Source organism: Natator depressus, chromosome 13 (assembly GCF_965152275.1).
Source record: "Natator depressus isolate rNatDep1 chromosome 13, rNatDep2.hap1, whole genome shotgun sequence".
Lineage (NCBI taxonomy): Eukaryota > Metazoa > Chordata > Testudines > Cheloniidae > Natator > Natator depressus.
In genome coordinates this window covers 4,875,779-4,890,675 of record NC_134246.1, presented here as the reverse complement: position 1 = coordinate 4,890,675, position 14,897 = coordinate 4,875,779, and the positions used below count along the sequence as shown (strand labels likewise).

General features: G+C 45.3%; 1 protein-coding gene across 2 annotated transcripts in view; it reads right to left on the bottom strand.

The window, feature by feature from the left end:
* The window catches only part of PRPF6 (pre-mRNA processing factor 6), a 35,077-nt gene extending 32,653 nt beyond the window's left edge, over positions 1–2,424 (bottom strand). For both annotated transcript variants that reach the window (XR_012641686.1, XM_074969373.1), the window contains exons 1-2: positions 2,223–2,424; positions 131–296 (exon numbers count right to left, since the gene is read on the bottom strand). Coding sequence is in view for 1 of the 2 variants with exons in the window: in XM_074969373.1 (XP_074825474.1) it covers positions 131–296; positions 2,223–2,404 (348 nt within the window). In the remaining variant the exon portion in view is untranslated. The remainder of the gene's footprint in view (positions 1–130; positions 297–2,222) is intronic.
* Positions 2,425–14,897: the final 12,473 nt, after the last annotated feature.

The following is a 14,897-nucleotide window of genomic DNA, read 5'->3' as shown; positions in this document are numbered from 1 at the left end:
TCTGCCACGATTAAGGGGGTTGGTTAGTGTGTGTGTGCACGCGCGCGTGCAGGGGTAAAGGGGAGCAGAATTATAGACACCTCCCTCAGCCAGGAGGAAAAAGCTAACAGGAATGTTACAGTTACATCACCTCATCATAATTGGTGTCATTCAGATCTTCATCATCATCATCAGCCTGGTTTTTCTTCATCTGGTCCCCAACAGTTCTCTTCCCTGGTGGAGCATGACGATCATCCACTGGGTCGTTGGCATCTCGAGCTGGGCCAATATCAGAACGGGTGGTAAAACCCGTGGCACTATATTGAGAGACCAGTAGCCAGCATTTAGCCTAGTAGAAATAGTGCTACAATATACAGATGTCTGTTTTAATCACTCTGAAAGTGAGCCATTACAAACCTTAGAATCATAGGACTGGAAGGGCCTCGAGAGGTCATCTAGTCCAGGCTCCTGCACTCATGGCAGGACTAAGTATTATCTAGACCATTCCTGACGGGTGCTTGTCTAACCTGCTCTTAAAAATTTCCAATGATGAAGATTCCACAATCTCCCTAGGCAATTTATTCCAGTGCTCAACCACTCTGACAGTTAGGAAGTTTTTCCTAATGTCAAACCTAAACCTCTCTCGCTGCAATTTAAGCCCATTACTTCTTGTTCTAGCCTCAGAGATTAAGAAGAAAAATTTTTCTCCCTACTCCTTGTAACAACCTTTTATGTACTTGAAAACTATCATCATGTCCCCTCTCAGTCTTCTCTTTTCCAGACTAAACAAATCCAATTTTTTCAATCTTCCTTCATAGCTCATGTTTTCTAGACCTTTAATCATTTTTGCTGCTCTTCTCTGGACTTTCTCCAATTTGTCCACATCTTTCCTGAACTGTGGCACCCAGAACTGGACACAATATTCCAGCTGAGGCCTAATCAGCATGGAGTAGAGCGGAAGAATTACTTCTCGTGTCTTGCTTACAACACTCCTGCTAATACATCCCAGAAGGATGTTTGCTTTTTTTTGCAACAGCATTACACTGAAGACTCATATTTAGCTTGTGGTCCACTATGACCCCCAGATCCCTTTCCGCAGTACTCCTTCCTAAGCAGTTGTTTCCCATTTTGTATCTGTGCAACTGATTGTTCCTTCCTAACTGGAGCACTTGCATTTGTCCTTATTGAATTTCATCCTTTTTGCTTCAGATCATTTCTCCAGAATATTTTGAACAAACTTGTAATTCACAGGTATGTTACCTGGCCCCCATAGCTAAATGATGTGATAGTTGTTCATGCAGGAACAACTGTCCTCTTAAAGAGACAGTTTTATGCAGGATGGACCCAGGTTTTATACAGCCCTGTTCCCCCACCAGCTATTATCCCAACACTGCCACTCCTCCAGGTCCACCTCCTTTTTAAAAATATGTGAAGACCGAGGGCAGGCTGTTGGCTGCTCAGAAGCCCTAAGTCCCCTGTCCCTAGCCTTTCCCCACTCTCCCAATGCTCTTTAACTGCATTTGAGTTTCTCACACTGAGCTCCTAAGGCCTTGCCCACATGGGAAAGTTGCACCAGTTTAACCGACGATGTGAATTTAAACTGATTTAGGGCTTGTCTACACTTAAAACACCGCCACGAAGAGGCTAGCTGCACTGATTCAGGTAACCCACCTCCCCGAGAGGCGGGAGCTACGTTGACAGAGGCGCAGTCTACTGTCAGCTTAGCTGGGTTGCTCAGGAGTGTGGATTTTTCAACCCCTGCGAGCAAGGTAGTCTAGCAACCACAGTGTAGACACTTCCGACGCAAATCCACCCCTGAGCGAGGCAGTTACCCCAACCCAACCCAACCCCCCAGTTTAAAGCGGGAGGACTTCTACCGCCGCTCCTGGAAGTGGAGTAGGTACACCATTTAAATCGGTTTAAATTCACCCCAGGGCTACAACTGTCTCATGTGGACGAGACTTAAGGGGCCAGGAGAGGGGCTGTCTCTGGCCTCACTGGGACCCACGCCGGGCGGCCCCAGCGCCCCCCACCCACACGGGGAGGGGGGGGGGCCGCATTTGCACGCCCACACAGCATGGCCGGCGGGGGGGGGGGCACACACCCACATGAGTTGGGGGCGGGAAATAGGGACGCTGAGCCCGGAGCGTCCCGGCTCTCCCGGGCCCGCAGTGCTGGGGAGGGACTGGCGGGGGGGGGGGGTCCCCAGCGACGGCGGGGGGCCCAGGCCGCCTCTCGCTCACCCGCGGCCCAGGCCCGGCACGTAGCCCAGCGGCGCCGGCATGCCCAGGAACGGCTTCTTCTTCTTGTTCATGGTGCCGGTGATGGAGGCGGTGAGGCCCGAGGCCCCGCCGGGCCCGGCCGGGTTGGAGCCCCCGGGGGGCGCCGCGGCGGAAGCCGAGGTCGAGGCGCTGCTGGCCGCCATGTTGGGGAGCCGCGCGAGGGGGCGGCGCTACCCAGGCGGGCCGCGCGGCCGGAAGGGCCCGGCGGGCTCCGTGTCGCTCCTCAGGCCGGGCGTGTGTCACACACACACCACACCCACCCCGTGTGACACATACACACACAGAGTGTGTCACATTCATAGACATACACCCGCAGTGTCACACTCACCCCGTGTGCTACATACACACAGAGTGTGTGTCACATTCATAGACATACACACACATACACCCTGTGTTACATACACACACACACACACACAAAGTGTGTGTCACATTCATAGACATACACACACATACACCCTGTGTTACATACACACACACACACACACAAAGTGTGTGTCACATTCATAGACATACACCCACGGTGTTACACACACACATACACCGTGTGTTACATACACACACAATGTTACACACACACTGTGTCACATTCAAAGACATACAACCACAGTGTTACACACACACACACACCCCATATGTTACATATACACACACAGAATGTTTGTCACATTCATAGACATACACCGACAGTGTTACACACACCCCCGTGTGTTACACACACAATGTTACACACACAGTGTGTCACATTCATAGACGTACACCCATAGTGTTACACACACACCCCGTGTGTTACATACACACAGTGTTACATTCATAGACGTAAACCCACAGTGTCACACACACACTGTGTGTTACACACACACAGTGTGTGTCACATTCATAGACATACACCCACAGTGTTATACACACACATACACACACACCGTGTGTTACATACACACACAATTTTACACACACACAGTGTCACATTTATAGACATACATCCACAGTGTTACACACACACACACCATATGTTACATACACACACACAGAGTGCTTGTCACATTCATAGACATACACTCACAGTGTTACACATGCACACACCCCCATGTGTTACATACACACACACAATGTTACATACACAGTGTGTTACATTCATAGACATACACCCACAGTGTTACACATACACAGTGTGTTACACAACACACACAGTGTGTTACATTCATAGATATACACCCACATTACACATACACAGTGTGTGTTACATACCCAGACACATGCAATGTGTGTTACATACACACGTGCGATGTATGTCACATACATAGATATACACCCACAGAGCGTGTTACACACAGACACACACAGAGTGTGCTATATAGACATACACCCATATGGTGTGTTACACAATTTTACATGCACACAGACATACGCAGTGTTACATACAGTATTACAGACATGCTACAGACACAGACACAATATTATGTACATAGACATACAGAGTATGTTGCATACACACAGTGTTACATTGACATACACACACATACACAGTGTTACGTACACAGACATATGTTACATATGCACATACACGTGGAGTGTGTTACATATGCACACAGAGTGTTAGATACATACACATATATACAGCGTGTTATGCACATGCACACACAATAATTACCCATGCATTCACACAGTGATATGCACGTGAACACCCAGCATTATATACACACAGGCACACATAGTGCATTATATACATACACACACAAAATGCATTATTTATATACTGTTACCCTATTTTGACCTGAATGGCTAGTCAGGACTTTGTAGGTTATTCCAGTTGGGAGCAGAAATTGACAATGGAGTTTGGCATTTTCTTGATGCAATCTTGTTTATTTACAAGGTATGTACAAGGTTCTACTTCTTACCAGGAGGAACTAAAACCAGGGGATAGCTTTTTTGCGTACTAGCCCAAACTTCATTCATCCATCATGTGTGACCCAAAGCCTCTTTCTGGACTATTTCCAGGGCCACATCATGCTTCGAGGCTGCTCCGTGGCTTTCTTGCTCTGCCTTTAAGTCTCTCTCAGTTTCATGTCTGCACTCCATCTTCAGCTTGTTTTTTACACACACACATGCTGGCCCAGTGGCACCCTCTGCCCATGTGGTGTTAATTTCTGAGCAGACTCCATTATAGATTGTTTTAGGTAGGGCCCCTTAACTGTCTCTGACAGGTATTTTACATGAAGGGCATGTTCACACCCATCAGTTTCAACAAGGATTTAACCCAGCTCATTACAACAGTACACTCTCTCACACACAGCGCCTGTTACACACATACACATCCCCTCAGTATGTTACAGAAGGGGGCAGCAGCCTTCCTAAGCCCAAGCCTGCGAAGATCCCTATTGCACATGCAGAACCTTTCATCCCCAAAGGCCCCAGGATATTTGGCAAACTGTGCAGATGCTGCATCCGCCACGACGACGGGATCTTTTGACTGAGGAAGCCAGGACCTTGTCTACACTAGGTCTAATCTTTTTTCTTAAATTTCCCACTGTTGCTACTGCTCTTTTGGGCCGGCAAGTGGGAGCGCGAGCGCAAACAAAGCTCCAAGTGTCCATTAGTGTTTCAAGCAGTGTGGGTTTCTCTACACTAGAAACTTGCATCGGCGCAGCTGCACCTTATATACGTAGTTACACCAAAGTAACCCTGTAGTGTAGACCAGAGCTGTATTGCATAGACCTGTGCTGAGTATGTTGGGTGGGGCATTATGAACAGATTTGTTTTTCAAGGGGGCTGTCTTGGAGGCCATTCATTGGTAGCACAGAGTTCAGGGAGTACTTGAGAGGCAGGGGTCTTTGGGCCCAAATCCCCATGGGGATATGGGAGAAAGTAATCTGTTAAGGAAGCGGAGTTGCAGCTGCATAGTTTTCTTTCTGGATCTGGCCCTCTGTTCATAAAGTACCTCTGAAGCACAGCTGAGGTTTCCCACTTCATCAATGTGGAGAAGGCGGGTAGTCCGGAGAGAGAAAAATGGTACATTGTAAAGTTAGGGCATTTACTTCCCGTTGGTGCCTCGGCACATCATGATGCAGCGTGATAATGGGATGTCTGTACGTCAGCATGTCCTTCGCATCATCAGAACATCACTGCTACTTTGCTTTGCCTGGTTTCCATTCACCCAGTAAAGCTACCCAGGTTTGCTGGAATGAATCTCAGCCCTACTTCATAAAAATGTCCTTGGCAGAACTTTCAACATATTCTGGCCTGAGTGACAGATTTATAGCAAGTATCAGAGGGGTAGCCGTGTTAGTCTGGATCTGTAAAAGCGGCAAAGAGCCCTGTGGCACCTTATAGACTAACAGACGTATAAGCTTTCATGGGTGAATACCCACTTCGTCGGATGCATGATGAAGCAAAACCAGGCAGATTTGCTTTAAAGCTGCATTAGAAATATTACAGAGCTCTACAAAACTCCACTGCATTGACTCAGCTCTCAAGTGGCTACTCTTCCACTGTGAGAGACTTTTAAGAATTTGTTGAGGAGTAAAGACTTTTCTCTGTGAAATCTTGATGGTTCCTGATGGCCTTTGCTTTTTTGTTTACCACCAGATGGAGCACTTTACACATGAATTTGTCCATCAGAAATAATCATCTTGCAGATGCATAGTTGAAGAGGAAAAGAAAGAAGCTAAAGGTTCTTTCTACATGTCCACACTTAACATTCAAACCCACCTTTCTGAATGAAAGCATATAAAATCTTCACACTGTACTTCTTTCCAGAATTCATTCAAAACTCAAGGGAAAAAAGGTCTTCATAGTTTTAGTAAATTTCTATCTACTCTTCAGCCTAATGATTACAGCCTAGTTTTGTACATCAAGTGAACTGGTGTCTCATGTAACAGATCTTTATGAGAAAATTATTTCCATATCTTAGCTCTCTGTATGAAGTTAAATTTAATCTGTGTGGGTATTTTGCTATATTGCTTATTTAAGGGATAATATCCATGGCACTGATATATGCAAAGCAAATAATTGAGCTTGTTGTTGATTAAATGCTGAAGTGGAGCTGTGGCATTTAATCAACGGCAAGTGCCATTTATTGCAAACATCGTTCAGTACCATGACAATTACTGCCATTGTACTACTAGAGAGCACTTTTAGGAATCTATTCTTATTTCAAAAGGGTTTTCAACTGGTGTGTTGCTATCACCATCTTTGTAGGACTTTACAGTGATGTTTATATCTGGGATAGGTGGGTGGAATTAACTATTGCTGCTGGCTTTTAGGACCCTCAAAATAAGTGTAGCCCTCTGTCCCACTCCATTCCTAGTAAGCCTCAAATTGCAAAACAGTAGGATATTTTACATGGGGTGTGTTGCTGTGTCAGTGCGTTGATTACAGGGGGAGGGGGAAAGGAGATTGAGAGGGGTGCAAAGAAAGATGGATTGAGGGGATTTATGGGGCATGTGGAGGGAAGACATTATGAAGGCCCTGATCCTCCTAAAAAGTCATGCTGATGTCCCCCAGAATCGTAAACTGGTTCCATTAACTACTGATGAAGTGCAGGACAGAAAGTGCATAGCTGATCAAGGGTGGGTCTTTAATGTGAATAATTGATCCAGGGTGGAAGGCATGTGTGGAGAAAGGAGTGAAACCACTGGAGATAGGGTCTGAATGTCAATAGTGGTTTCACTGTCGTGAATAATGATTGTGCTCTCTCTTTAGGACTCCATTTGGCTGAGAGTGTTCTTTTCTTCTAGACTGTGCTCAGTGTCATTGTTATGAGTTATTATTTGCTTGGCACTGGCAGCGTGCTCAGTCTTTTATCCCATGTGCATGCAGCAACCTGGGGCAGCAGGAAACAACAGCAGTGGAAAGAGAAATTGGATACATATATACTTTAGCCCAGAGCCACAAAATTACTTTGATGCCTAAACCCCTGACTTAGGCACATGAGTCCCAGTTTTAGGCCCCACTACAATTCACAAAACCACTGCTTCAGCGTTGCCTAACCCTGGAGGTGCCTAAACTTCCACAGGTGCCTATGTTCCTGCCTCTGTGCATGCGCACAGCTGCCTTCCTCGCCACATCTAGATACCTATATCCTACCGAATCCCTAGCCTGAGCCACAAACCAGAAGGAAGCTAGGTGGAGGAACACCTCTCACCCATGGGGCACGATCTGATAGGTGTGCTCATAGCCTGCCCACTAGATTGGGTCCCATTCAAAATCTGGCAGGTGATGGTTTTATAATTTATAAACCCAGTGGTTAAGGCACTCACCTGGGATGTGGAGACCCAGGTTCAATTCCCATTTCAGGCAGAGGGGGGAGAAAGGATTTGAATAGGGGAGTCCAACACCTCTTGGGAGAGGAGGGTGCTAACCACTGAGCTATTCTGGTGTAGGTCTCCCTCACTCTTTCCTATGGAAGATGTTGCATTGTGGATTAATAATTAAAGAATCACTGGAGCAATGGGACAGGAACATGGGTCTTTCACCTCCTAGGTGGGTGCTCTAACTAGCAAGCTATAGAATCATTCTTCTGCTGGCTTGCCCAACAACTATGATTATTGCAACACATAACGCCCTTTGTAACTCTGGACCCTTCTAAAATGTTTCCAAAGCTGTTTGACCAGACTCCATGGTACGTTTTGCTATTACTGGATGTTCTGTGAACTGGATGTCCTGTACTTAATGCATCCTTGCATATACTTACTTGATGTTTTGCTTCTTTGCCAAAATTAGGACAAGTACCCAGAGACAGGACAAGGCTTTATGGTTTTTCTATTTCTTCCCCTTGGCACAGAGCAACATTTTCAGTTTTGGCTCAGGGCAGCAGAAAGAGCTTATCCTCTGGCAATTGTAATTCATTTTGTACATGCCTCTTAAAATATTTTTATTGTGCAGTTATTTCACTTTTACAACATGTGTGTATGATACTGTAAAAGCGAAAGTGAAGTATTGCACAGGACTAGCATAGCTGAACTTAATCAAAAGCAACCCAAATAAGTCCTTTGACAAGGGCTTTAATATCTCTTCTGCACTATTGCTTTGCGGCACCGCAGTTCTGCTTAGAAGATAGAAGGAGATCGTAATCCTGGTCAGAGTGTTGCATGGACAATCCCTAATGGTATAAGTCCACCCTCCCCATCAATATTGGCCCAAGGCCAATCATGGATGGTACAAATTGCCCAACTACTTCACAAATTATTCCTCTTGAGGCAAGCCCTGCAATAGAGACTGAAGCAAGATCAGTGGCATAAGACACCCCGTGGAAACTGTCCCTGGACAATAGCTGGAGCATTTCCAGACGGTTCCGGAGAGTGCTTACGAAGGACAAATTTTAGCATCCCCAGCCATGCAATGAAGACGGCTTGATGGATGGACCTCTTTATATGTGGTAACTATGAGTTAGGCCATCCAGGTCTAAATAATAGCTCTTGTCCTCCATTTCATCCCCAAACATTCATCCCTTTGGTATATTCCAAATTTTAAGCTTTTCAGGAGCTTTCGTAAACATAAAGAAGGAGAGTCTGCATTGCCTAAATCTGATTTAAAAAAACCCCTCTCAGTGCCACTCGCTTTGCTACATAAAAGGCACAATAACTGAAAATAAGTATATAAGACTAGATCCTTACCAGGTGTAAATCGGGATATTTTCAGTGAAAAAAAATGGAGCTGTACCAATTTACAACAGCTGAGGATCTGGCCCATAAGAAAGAGCAAAGCAATTTTCCTCCTAATTTGTGTCTAATAATGAGAAAATCCTAACAGATTCATGCCATACTGAAGAAAAGACGTGCACATGCATTTAAATAACTTGGATCTTTTTGCTGATTAATTACAAATTGGGTTCTTCTTCTTTTGCATTTCCAATTAAGAGTTGAAACAGATGGTGAAAGCTTAATTTAAACTTATATATCCCTTGAAATAATCAGAATCTCTGTGTGCTGGGGTTTCTGCTACATCAAGAGGCTTTGAAAAGAATCAGGACTACAGGAGAAGTCATCTTTTATTAGAAATTTATGATTGGGTAAGCTAGATGAGCCAGAGGTATGCTAATGCTTTGTGTTGCCTTTTGCCTGTGTGTCACCAGTTCAGATCCACTCCAGGGCCGTAGACTGAAAGTTGTTGACATCAGATGGATGGTTGTGTGGTAATGACTTCATCTAGTTTCTAAGGGACAAAACCCATATGATAAAAATCATCATCAAGCTTATGCTCAAATAAATTGGTTAGTCTCTAAGGTGCCACAAGTACTCCTTTTCTTTTTGCGAATACAGACTAACACGGCTGCTACTCTGAAACCTATCATCAAGATTGGCACCCTTGCAACCAGTTTTCATCTTAGCATATGCACAATGTGCCTCAGGTGGCATGTGACCAGGATTCATCACCGAATTTGGTCCACTGGTTGGATGCTTAGCTTCCCTGGTCCGGGCCAGGTACTGACAAGAAGCACAACAGGAACATTGATCCATGCCCTGCCTTGCAACCAGTGTTGGGCCATAGTTGCTGAGTTACCCTCTCACTGCCACTAGGGCCTGAGCAGGCAAGTTGCTGAGCTTCCTGACTTCAGAGCATATCAAAAATAATGGAAGAAGAAACTGCTTTTAAAAGAGTAAGGTCCAGAATTTCAAAAATATTAGGCTTGCAAAATGGGTGTGCAACTGCATGTCATATTCACGCATGCAGATACCACAAATGAGTGTGCAAATGGGGTAATTGCACATGTAAATATGCTTAATTACTGTTTGCATGTGCAATCTACCCAATTTGCAGAAACTGTTGTAATAACTACTGTACTTGCACAAAGTGGGAGTGCAATTGCACCTATTGTGCTTTAATAAATCTGCCTGTGAGAGTGCGCTAGCTGTAGCTCGCTGGTCACAGGTAATTGTGTAACAGAAAAGATCACAAGTTTAACTGGAAGCAATTAAACTTTTATGGTGGAGATTGTTGACACTTGGGGGCAATGGTTGGGTAGTGAGGTAATTAGCCCTATAAGGGGACGGCATACAATTGTCAGGAATAGGAAGTAAGGGGGGGAGCCATGTTCTGCCCTGCTTGGAATCTAGTGATTAAAGGTACATACGGGGAAAAGAAATGGACTGTATGTTGTGGGCTTTGCAATTAAAAACAAAAATCATACTTCTCCATTTCACTGAAGGGAGTAGAGCTACTGGCAAGAAGTCAGTAGTGAAGTGCAGTGGGAGGAACAGAAGGCTTCACCCTGAGGAAACTATTGGGATGTGTTACAGTCCTTCCACACAGGAAACTAAAAGAAGGCTGTGGAATTCTGAGCTAGAATAGTCTCTCTCGGGTCAACAACTTGGTAAATCTTATCAGAGACCAGTAGCCAGAGAAGAGCTTTAAATACATAAATAGATAGAAAATTGCAGGTTAATGGTAAGCCTGCATTTTTTTTTACTAAACTACAGTTTCCCAGTGTTTTAAATAAACTGTTTTAATGAGGTCTCTGAGAAAGGATTACTTTTTTTCTCAACTATTACCAAACTCCTCAGCATCCTTCTTCACTGTCCTTTAATCATCGCATTATAGTCCAAAGAATATTAGATACGTGAAAGGACGCTTCCTTTATGCGACATTATAGCTGGCATAATGCCATTATTGCTGAATTCCTCTGTGCAAATGTGTTTATGTTTAGGGGATATTTGAAAGGTTTAAAAACAATATTCTCCTGGGAGCCATATTAATCATAGTCAGCCCCTTGGGCTTGATCTCCTTTCTTAACCATGAACTTTAATACAGGAACATTTTCTAGCACAGCACTTTCTGAACAGACTAATTAAGCCCCAAAGTAATTTTCTGTCCAGCACCAGAAGCAGCAGCAGGTTGTCATCAGGTGCAAGTGGCTTTAATTTTCAGCTTTGTCTTCCCAGAGATGCAGAGGTGTCTGTAGAACGGATGGCCTGTTGAATGTGACCAGAAATGGAAAATCAGCTTGTTGCAGGTAGAGCTCTGCTCCTGCTTTCCAGCCCCACAGAAACAGTTCAGCCTCCACCACTTAGATGTCCACATTGTGCAGTTTATTTCAGATCCCTCCACCAACACCTTTACAGATCCATGGGGCAATACTATTTAGAGCAGCGATTCTCAAACTGTGGGTCGGAACCCCAAAGTGGGTCACGACCCCATTTTAATGGGGTCACCAGGGCTGGCTCAGACCTGCTGGGGCCCAGGGCCGAAGCCTGCGGGTTTCAGCCCTGCATGTTGGGACTCAGGTTACAGGTCCCCCGCCTGGGGCTGAAGCCCTTGGGCTTCAACTCCCCCCCGGTCAGTGGGGCTCGGGGCTTCATTCCCCTGTCCTGGGGTCGTGTAGTAATTTTTATTGTCAGAAGGGGTCGCGGTGCAATGAAGTTTTAGAACCTCTGATTTAGAGCATCTCCAGGACCCAAGAGGTCTACCTCCCTTCCTTGAGAACTCTCTGAGGCTATGTCTTCACTAGCACTTTTGTCAGTAACACTTTTATCAGTCAGGGATGTGACTGATTGGAAGCGGGCCCAGATTGGATAACCAAAAATTCAGATAATCAGGAGAATTGAAAAAGAGCTTTCTATCCCTTACTTTAAGATGGGCAGGGGAGGGCTTGGGCACTCAGCCCTGCGTGGTGGGGGCTCAGGCAGCTGGTGATTTGGTTAAAACAGAGAGCCGGATAACGGAGGCTTGGATAAACAGGGTTCTACTGTATATCAGTAAAACATCGAGTTCAACGGATACCTATATATAGTGTGGCTAGGGAAACTAAAGTTCAGCATTTCATTTTAATTATGGAAAAACATGGATTTTTATGTTTTTTTATCAGAGAAGTTTGGGTTTTTTATCACAGAAAACGAGGATCCCTGCCCATTAGATAATTACACTCTATTCCTCAATCAAACCTCCCTGTGGGAGCCAGTGAACACAGTTCTGGATCCCTTGCTAGCTCCCAGCACTCTGTCACACTGTCTCTGAAAACAGACACAGTTCAAATGTATTATTCTCAGGGTGACCAAATAGCAAGTGTGAAAAATCAGGACACTTTGTTTGTTTTTTTTTTTGGGGGGGGGGGGGAGAGATAGTTGCCTATATAAGACAAAGCCCCTAATGTCAGGACATCTGGTCACCCTACTCTCAGCTGAGTAGACAATATCAAATGTGGCTGCATTCTCTTTGGTTTACTTAGACATTTCATGATACCTTTGCAGTGGCAAAACTTTTCTCAGGTTTGCTGCCCCTTCTTTTCACTGTTGCAAAAGGCCTTTTGGTTACAGTGACAATCTTGTGAAACTACACGGGCGAAAAGCGATTTGTGTTTTGCCATTTTGCAAAATTGACAAGAAGCCAAAATAAATCATTTTTTAAAATGACTTGAAGTGGGTCATTTCTCATCTGAAATAGGGGCTTGTGCCACCCAGAAGTGTGTGTTTTGTAATGTATATATTGGTTGAAGAAAAGGGCTCACCTTACCCATTTTGTGTTTCTGTTCTTTTGGGGACCTGTACAGCTCTTGCTATTTGTTGTAGCTATGATTGGCTGATTTCAAAAATTGCAGAGCACCAATGGTGAAATTCACCCTGTTCACAGGGTCCACGTTAGACCTGCTTCAATCCCATTTAAGATTAATAGGTTTTATATGGCACATTAGCCTTATGCTGGCCTTCTGCATGGGGTGAATTTCAACCCTAATGATCAAGACAGTTCGGAAGGCCAGTCTCTGATGTTGAGGACCAGTCTCTTGATGTGAAGGTCCGTATTGCCTATTGAAAAACAGTCTCCAGTGCTGAAGACCTTTCCCTGATGATCGGTGGACCAGCACAGGGGTGGAAACGGCTTATACATTTTCCCAGTATTGCTGCACCTCTGCTGTCTCTTGGCCTGACTCAAAGCCCATTGAGATCAATGGAAGCCCTTTCCATTGGCTTCAGTGGACTTGGGATCAGGCCCTCTGGGAAAGGGAAAAGGAAACAAATTGACCAGACTAAAGTTCTTTGGAATTTACATTTTATGGGGATTTGACATTCTACCGAGATCACTGAAAGCTTTCGCACAAGCAATTATAGAGTTCATTTCTAATCATGCTGGAGAGAGAAAGACCTACTGTGCCCTTGTCTTTTTGATAGATGGGTTTCCTCTCCTGAGCTATCCGTCTTTTCTAAGAGGATTTTGTCCATAAATGTAATCTCGTTGGGTAGAGAAAGCGAACTTTGCTTCTGCTGTGCAGATGGAGTGACTGTAGGGAGTAGCCTGATTCTTTCCTCCAAAGCATTGGAGAATGCTTCAGAATAATATCTGGAAACATAATGAATTGGGAATGGGCTGCTGGGCTGCCAAAGCACATGGCAATAATCTGGGGAGCACTCAGTGATTTAAAGATCCAAGTTAAATATTTTGCATTCATCTTCCAACCAGCAGCCTTGAGATTTGTTCAGCTGGAGTTCACGTCTCCTGGATAAGCCGTTAAAATTGTCAATAAAGGACTGAAAATAGAGAAGGTTTTCAGTGCGCTGAAGGGCAGTACATAATCTTGCCCAGTGAGGACGAAAAGGGACATTGATACAGGAGCGATTTACATTAACTGGCGAGAAAGGGCTCTGCAAGGCTCCTAGGTATATTAGAAGCTCCATCTCCTTTCATAGCCTCTTGCTGCAGCAGCAATGAGTGTGGTGTCACAAAACTTGAAATTATTACTTTGCTTTAGCATCAAAAATGTAGCTGAAGAAGAATTTGGGGGGGGGGAGCTCTATTTACAAGCAAAGTGCAAAGTAAATAGTAACACCCTCTTCCCTGGGACAAGTGGAATGAGCTAGGCAGTCTCAATCCAGTGACCAGAAGATGGCTGTACACATCACAAAATTTAACGAGCCCTCTGCTGGCTGTCTCATTAGAGCTCCAGGACTGAATGGGCATGAAGACTTTTACTCCAAGACTGAGGCAAATTGGTGGGTCCAGGTGTGGACGTTTACCGTCATACATGGTTTACCTGCTTTCTAAGTGTCCAAAGCTGTCAGGCCAGCATCTTTCACCAGCACAAAATTCACACGAAAAAGGTCTTTAAGAATTTGTTTTAAATTATTGGATTTAAAGGAAGGGAAAGCTACTAGAAGAGAAGTGATTAATACACAGGTGGTAGGTCAATGTAAGAGTGCCTAAGCCCCAGTGAGGTCAATTCTATTAACATGGAATTTAGACCACTTAGGGCCTGACCTAGCTTGCATGACTCATACCTAGGGTGCCCAGATGTCCCGTTTTTAAAGGGACAGTCCCATATTTAAGCCCTCCTGCAGGTATCCTGAATTTTTCTTAAAAATGGGCAAATTGTCCCATATTTTCTGTCTCTGCACCATCAGTGCTGGCAGTCCTGCTGCTGGCCAGATCCCTGCTCGCCAGCCACCCGCCCGCTAGCAGAGGGGAAGGGCTCCAGTGGCCAACGATGGGGGTGGATGTGCAAGGCTGGTGCGGGGCGAAGATGCAGCGCGCGGGGCCGGCCTCTCCCCCTGCTGGTCCGTCAGCGCAGTCCCCACTGCCTGCCGGCTTTCGGCCGGCGGGGCCCCACCCCCCATCCCGTTTGCAGCCAGCGCTGGCTGTGAGCTGCGGTGGCTGGTGAGTGCAGGCAGGTGCCAGGCAGCAGCCGGTTACATGTCGCCTCTGCTGCCCAAC